The sequence below is a fragment of the Cucurbita pepo genome, chromosome LG08, assembly GCF_002806865.2.
Source record: "Cucurbita pepo subsp. pepo cultivar mu-cu-16 chromosome LG08, ASM280686v2, whole genome shotgun sequence".
NCBI classification, from domain to species: Eukaryota; Viridiplantae; Streptophyta; class Magnoliopsida; order Cucurbitales; family Cucurbitaceae; genus Cucurbita; species Cucurbita pepo.
Genome location: NC_036645.1, coordinates 4,971,587 through 4,978,696, shown reverse-complemented (window position 1 = coordinate 4,978,696; position 7,110 = coordinate 4,971,587). Strand labels below are relative to the sequence as shown.

The window sequence follows — 7,110 nt, the reverse complement described above, 5'->3', positions numbered from 1 at the left end:
CGAACCAAATCAAACCCATAGGCAGTGACACCCTTCAAAGAAGTAAGGGTCTTGTATGCCTCAGCAGGGACGTCAGCAAAATATGTCTCAACAAGAACATTCAAGCCAGAGAGAGTTGATTCTAGTCCAGCATATGCATTTGAGAAGGCTTGCAATTGGTGTGAGTCAAGATCCCGCACCAGAGTAGGCTCATCAAACTGAATCCAAGTAGCGCCTGCCGCTTTGAGGTCAGAAATAACCTCCCTGAAAAGTTATCCACCATTAATATTTGAAAAGAGAACCATTATGTTATGGGAACACTCTGGTATGATGTCTAGATAGAGAGATAGTTCTTTACTTGTAGACGGGAAGGATCTTGTCAAGAAGGGAGAGAAGGGAGAAGGTCTTGTCGACACCCTTTGCAGGTTTAGAGAGCAACAAGTACGACACAGGGCCAACAAGAACTGGAACGGTGTCTACTCCAAGCTGCATAAGCAAATTATATTTGCAATGTCTTATATACCTTATTTTTTTGTGAACTTTTAGCAGAATGAACGTACATATCTAAAACAACACAAACACTTACAGCCTTGGCTTCTTTGTATTCATCGACAGCCTTGTGGGAAGCATAAGAGAAGGTCACCTCTGGGCCCAACTCGGGGACAATGAAGTGGCTGCATCATTGCAACGAGAGGGTGAATGATGCATAGTAGAGGCATAATGTTGTAATTGATGTTCCTTCCGAAAGTAAAAAGGGGCGGGCGGCGGTTACTTACTAATTTGTGTCAAACCACTTGGTCATTTCCATAGCCGGAACAGACGCATTTCCTCTAGCCATGGAGAAGTAGGTATCGAAACCAATCTCACCGCCAGTCCAACCATATCTAGGAGGAACGGCCCCAAGCAATGCAGTGGTGTCGAGCACCTGATCGTAGTATGAAAAGGTGTTGCTGGGGATGTACTTGATCCCAGCAGCAGACATCTGTTTCCAGATGGAGGACCTCAGATCTGCAGCCACCTTCTTCAAGTCTTCAGCGGTGGTCTTCCCATCCCAGAATGATTCAAGGGCAAACTTGAGCTCCCTCTTGGGGCCCATGCGAGGATATCCAACAATGTGAGAGGCCATTGTTCTGGTGGAGAGAGGGAAAAGGCGGTTAGAAGGAAGTAAAATTGAATGAGGTTGTCAGGGAGATTTGAATTGGAAAAGGGTAAATCCGAGAACGAATGAGGGTGGTGAGCAGGAGAAGGAAGCAAACATGTAAGATGGTGTTTGAAAAGGCAAATAGGCAGTAAAAAAAGAGCAGATCTAAGAACAGAGACGTTGAAGAAAACAAAAAGGGGCAGCAGATCCAGAGGAGAAGAGCATATAGCATATAGCAATAGAGAGATTGAGAGTAACAAAAAACAGAGAGAAGGGGAAGAGAGAACGAACCTTGAGAGAGAAGGGGAAGAGAGAACGAACCTTGAGAAGCGGATCACCGACAGAGGCTCCCCTTGGAGAAGTGAGAAACAATAAGAGAGAGTGAGAAGGGGGAATTGGGGGAATTGGGGGAAGGCGCGAGTTGGAAGAAGTGGAATGGAGCCTTATTTATAATACAAATCCATCATGACGTGATGTGGCAGATCTTGGAAATCGGAATAGCGAGAGAGAGAGAGCTGGTGGGTGAGTGAATCCTACGTGTATTTTGTCTTTTCTTTTTTCTTTTTTCTTTTTTCTTTTTTCTTTTTTCTTTTTTCTTTTTTCTTTTTTCTTTTTTATATTTATTTATAATGTTCTTTTTAGTGGTAGTGGTAGGCCGAGAAAACCTGATATGGCAAATTATTTTACGGTAAAGAATGATAGGAGGGATTGTTGGGTTGGTGTTGTGGAGGTCAAGAGTAGGTGGCATAGTCGAGATGAAAACAGGCTAATATCAAACTCGAGATGAAAACAGTGGATCATATGGAAAATATTGTATCCGCACACCTTCACATATAGTAGAGGTTGCTTGTATTCATGTATTGGACAAACAGGCAGCGCGCAGGTAGTGCTTGTCTTCGACTTCAGCGAGTGCGGCATTTACCTTTGAATTTTTTTTTTTTTAATGAAGACATGTAGCGCTCGTGGATTGACATGTTCATATTGGGTTGAAGTAGAGGCGAGCAATCGGGGTCGAAAGTGGGTGGTACGGGTTAGGTCGGAGTCGCAATGCATCATGCACCTGTCAACCTAACATGTGTCCTCACCAACAACCAATATATGTTCCTCTCTTCAACAAACACATGTATGCTACAAATTCGTTTGTTTCTCTCGTATGCAATTACGTAGATTTCAGCATAATTTCTTCAATTTGAAAAAGCTACTCCTAAATTAAGATGGATCACAACAAGAAACGGGATAAGTTACCATAGTGACTTCAAAGAACCAAAAAAAGTTATGACTTTTACTGAGTTAAAGGCGTCTTTACACCAAGGTTACCTAAAGAGGGTTGTAGAACAAATAAGGAAAGGGAGTATAGGGATAATTAATTGTCTTTGTTAATAAAAGAAATTGGTAATTTAATGGTGGAACTTAATATTTTTGAAAAAATAAATATAGGAAAAGGAGAATGCCGACGCGCGGTCGGGGCCGCTTGATGCGTAGATGCAGCTGTTTTGCACCCGCGCGTGGCATAAGGGAGCTGTGTAACATGCAAGGCATACAGTATATATTTCTAATATATAGAAAAAGAAAAAAAAAAAAAAACATATATATTAGAAATGAAAGCAAAGGAATTTAGTGGTTGAAAATGATCGGGAGATTGGTGGTCGATGTAACCCGAACACTAGATTTACGGATTACATTAGTTTGTCTTTCAACTTTCAAATCTAATATTTAATAGATCTTTAACTATCAACCGATTCCTTTTATGTTTATCAATTTTTTAATATATTTTATTTTATTTTTAAAAAATTAGTTATTCATTACCCATAAAATTTAATTTTATGTTTGAACTTTTAATTTTTTACTTATATAAAAAAAACTAAATAAACATAAATCTAAAATTTTAGAAATTTATTAATAGTAGTAAAGATGATTGATTTTGACGTAATATTAGGTATAGATTGGCTAGCTGAAAACCGTGCTAGTATAGACTGTCGCAAAAAATAAAGTGGTATTTTCACCACTAGCAGGACCTAGCTTTAAATGTAAAGGCATAAGTATCAGGACTATTCCAAAGGTAATCTCGAGAATAAAAGCTAGGAGATTAGTCCAACAAGGCCATTGAGCTATATTAGCATGTGTCATAGATGTAAGAGGAAAATAAAAGATCCTAGAAAACGTACCAGTAGTAAATAAGTTCCCGGATGTATTTCCAGAAGACCTACCTGGAATACCATCTCCCCGAGTAAGCGGCTTCGTTATCGAACTCGAACGGGGAGCTGGACCTATTTCCAAAGCACCTTACCAAACGGTACCAACGGCGTTGAAAGAACTCAAGGCGTAGTTATAAGAACTACTGGACAAAGGTTTCATTTGACCTAGCGTGTCCCCTTGGGGTGCACCAATGTTGTTTGTCAAAAGGAAAGACGGATCGATTTGTCTATGCATCGATTACATAGAGTTAAATAAGAGAACCATAAAAAACAAATACCCTTTGCCTAGAATAGAAGACCTGTTTGATCAACTTAGAGGGGCAACAATATTTTCTAAGATAGATCTTCAATCCGGTTACCACCAAATTAAGATTAAAGAAAAAGACGTACCAAAGACAACGTTTAGGACAAAGTACGGTCATTTCGAGTTCCCCCAGCTGTCTATTATAAACTCATGAACAGAGTATTCAAGGACTGGCTAGACACATTTGAGATTATGTTCATTGACGACATCCTAGAGTACTCGAAAACAGACCTAAAACAATGATTGATAACCGCCCCAGTACTCACAGTACCTGAGAGTGAGAAGGGTACGTAACCTGTAGTGATGCGTCTAAGAAAGGACTGGGATGTGTGTTAATGCAACACGACAAGATCGTTGCATACGTGTCCAATCAACTAAAAGAATACGAAAAGAAATGTCTTATTTACGACCTAAAGTTGGCCGCCATAGTATTCGCGCTAAAAACTTGGCGACACTTCCGGTATGGAGAGAAAACCCAAATTTTCACCGACCACGAGAGTTTAAAATATTTCTTCACCCAGGAGAGTTAAATATGAGGTAGAGAAGGTGGTTAAAATTGGTGAAGGACTACAATGTAGATATCAAGTACCACCCTGGAAACGTAAATATGGTCGCAGATTCCTTAAGTAGAAAGACGACCCACTCGTCGACCCTCATTACGATGGAAGTAAGGATACAAAGATATTGCAAGCGAACCAACATAGCTGTAGTGACCGAGGGAGTCATAGCACAACTGGCCCGACTTACAGTACAACCTACGCTTAGACAGAGAATTATTACCTCCCAACGAGAGGATCCTGGCCTACAGAAAATCCTAAGCCAACTAGCCGAGAGTCCAGTAAACGGATTCTCGAAGTCCTCAGATAAAGGATTATTGTGTTAGGGACGCCTGTGTGTCTCGACAATAGAGGAGCTAAGGAAAGAGATATTGACAAAAGCTCACAACTTGCCATTTGCCATGCACACAGGAGATACTATGATATGAACCAAGAGACATCAATCATACAATATACTTCAATGAAGATGTGAAGAAAATATTGTTGACATTATCAAAAGATATTTCAATTCATGTCACATTGAAGAAGAATGAAGTTTCATGTTATAAATTTTGGGTGGATTACAATTTAGAATTATTGTATTTCATTAATGTATTTTAAGACTTTTTATTTATTTAGGATACAATTCGTTAATTATCGCCATTAAGTATGAATGTTACAACTCTTAACTCTTGGAATGCCTTTAATAGTTTCATTTTGAGGCTATATAAAGCCATATATGTTGTATTTGTAGGAAGACTTGGAAAATATAGTAAAAGAAGCATTTGTGCTTTTCTTACAACTCTATATAGTTTAGGTTGCATGTAGAATCATTCAAGCTCGACATGATCAATCTTGCTTGTGGAGTGATTCGAATCTCAAACAATGTTCTTGCCTAGAGATATTCAATCAACAAGGTAATCTGAATCTTACTCTCCTTGTATTGATTTCCACGTATCATACTAAGATGTACCAAGATTTAAAACAACACTTCTGGTGGAGGAGCATGAAGAGAGACATGGTCGAGTTTGTGAGCAAGTACTTAGTTTGTCAATAAGTCAAAGCTCCTAGACAAAAGACAACGGGGAAGTTACAACCTCTAAGTATACCGGAGTGGAAGTGTGAAAACATAGCGATGAACTTCATAGTAGGACTACCTAGAATGCTGAAGGGCTATATAGTAATTTTGGTCATTGTCGACAGGTTGACCAAGTCAGCATACTTCCTACTTGAGGAAACAACATATACAATTGACTACTGGGCTCAACTGTATGTGAAACAGATAGTAAGATTACATGGAGTTCTAGTGTTGATAGTGTTGGACGAAGACCCACGCTTTACGTCTGCGTTTTGGCACGGACTTCAAAAAGCATTGGGTACTCGCCTCAACTTTAGTACTGCTTTTCACCCCCAAACAGATGGACGATCAAATCTTAGGCAAGTTCTTCTTCGCTAACCGAACACAACTCATACAATCAAATCTTAGTATCTTTAAAACTTGGATAACTATTCATAATAGCATAAATGATCCTCTTGAAAAGTTATAAAATTGGAGTTCATTTGGCCCGAAAAACTCTTTTAGAGTCATGTAGGAGGCATTTAAGTCATTTGCTACCCCAATCATGATTTCAACTCTAAACTTGATCTAAATACCTTAAATTTTAGATAAACTTTAATGTCTTTATTATATAAAGCGATTACTTAAAATTGAAAGTCATTTGGAAGCTATTTGGACCTTGAAATATCTTAAAGAAGTTCTGGGTTCTTTTGATAATTTTATCCTTAATTCTTGATTTATTCCTTAAACCTTTTTCTCATTACTTCCAAATCTTTGGTAATATGTAATATCGTAGGCCATGTATAAAATTTTAGTTAGTTGGGAGTTCTTTTAGTTCATAAATTAACAAATTAATACTAAGCTGATTTGAGGTATTTTTGGTTATTATACACTTATCCTTAATTCAGCCCCTAAAAGAACTCCTATAACCACTAAACTTTAGGCATATTTTTAGCATATCATACTACGAATTCTATAAAAAAAATTCATGCATAGAAAAACTCATTTAATGGATTATTTTAATTCTCGAGCAAAAAGCTTTAACTCACCCTTCTTACCTTAATTAGGAATTGAAAAATGGAGTAGATTTGCATCCAAGTATTGAAGAAGTAATTAAAAACTCCAGGTTGCGTCACATCGCCCACCAAACCCCCCATCAATCTCAACCACCAAATTCCTTTGCTCTCTTTTTCAATTTATTTATTTATTTATATTTATTTATTTACTATTCTAGATACAGTCTACAAGTGTGAGTATGGACCCACTAGTCAGTTTGCACACCTCTTAGACCTCTTTTTTGTCCGGCGAGCATTCTCTGGTAGTTGTTGATGTTGGACACTCGTTTAGGAATAGTGACCATCACAACATTATAATAATATAATGATTGTTTTCTTCCTTGTAGTGTACACGTTCGTACCATCGTAAATGAAGGAGTATCTCTCGATGCATGAACACATAATGATGCATGAGGTCCCAACATTTTTCCTTTTTCATTATCATGTATGACAACAACCCCTCTAGCATTTTCCTTCGTATCCTATCATTATCATAACTTTTCATGTAATTTCGAGATCATGTATCATGTCAAAACATCTTATTTNTTCAGATTGTGTATCATGTCAAAACATCTTATTGCATGTCGTGTGTATCATATCATAAGTATATCGTGTCTCCCAACATATCATGTCATACCGTACATGTATCATATCACAAAGCATATGACACATATCATATCTTCAAACGCATCGCACTATCATATATATCATGTCATTCACATATCATATCATAACATATATATATATATATCATTCACGTATCATATCTCAAACATATCGTCAAATATATCACATCATTTCATAAACATTTCACACATATCAAGCATATGACACGTGTAAAAC

The 7,110-nt window shown here is 37.8% G+C and overlaps 1 protein-coding gene across 1 annotated transcript in view; it reads right to left on the bottom strand.

Annotated features, from left to right (window-relative positions):
* Positions 1-1,554, bottom strand: part of LOC111800234 (5-methyltetrahydropteroyltriglutamate--homocysteine methyltransferase-like) — a gene marked incomplete in the record, with an annotated part of 3,193 nt that extends 1,639 nt beyond the window's left edge. Inside the window, 5 exon segments of the mRNA XM_023683835.1 lie at positions 1-243; positions 338-465; positions 566-653; positions 756-1,109; positions 1,442-1,554. Of these exon segments, the coding sequence (XP_023539603.1) occupies positions 1-243; positions 338-465; positions 566-653; positions 756-1,105 (809 nt within the window).
* Between the last annotated feature and the right edge of the window lie 5,556 nt (positions 1,555-7,110).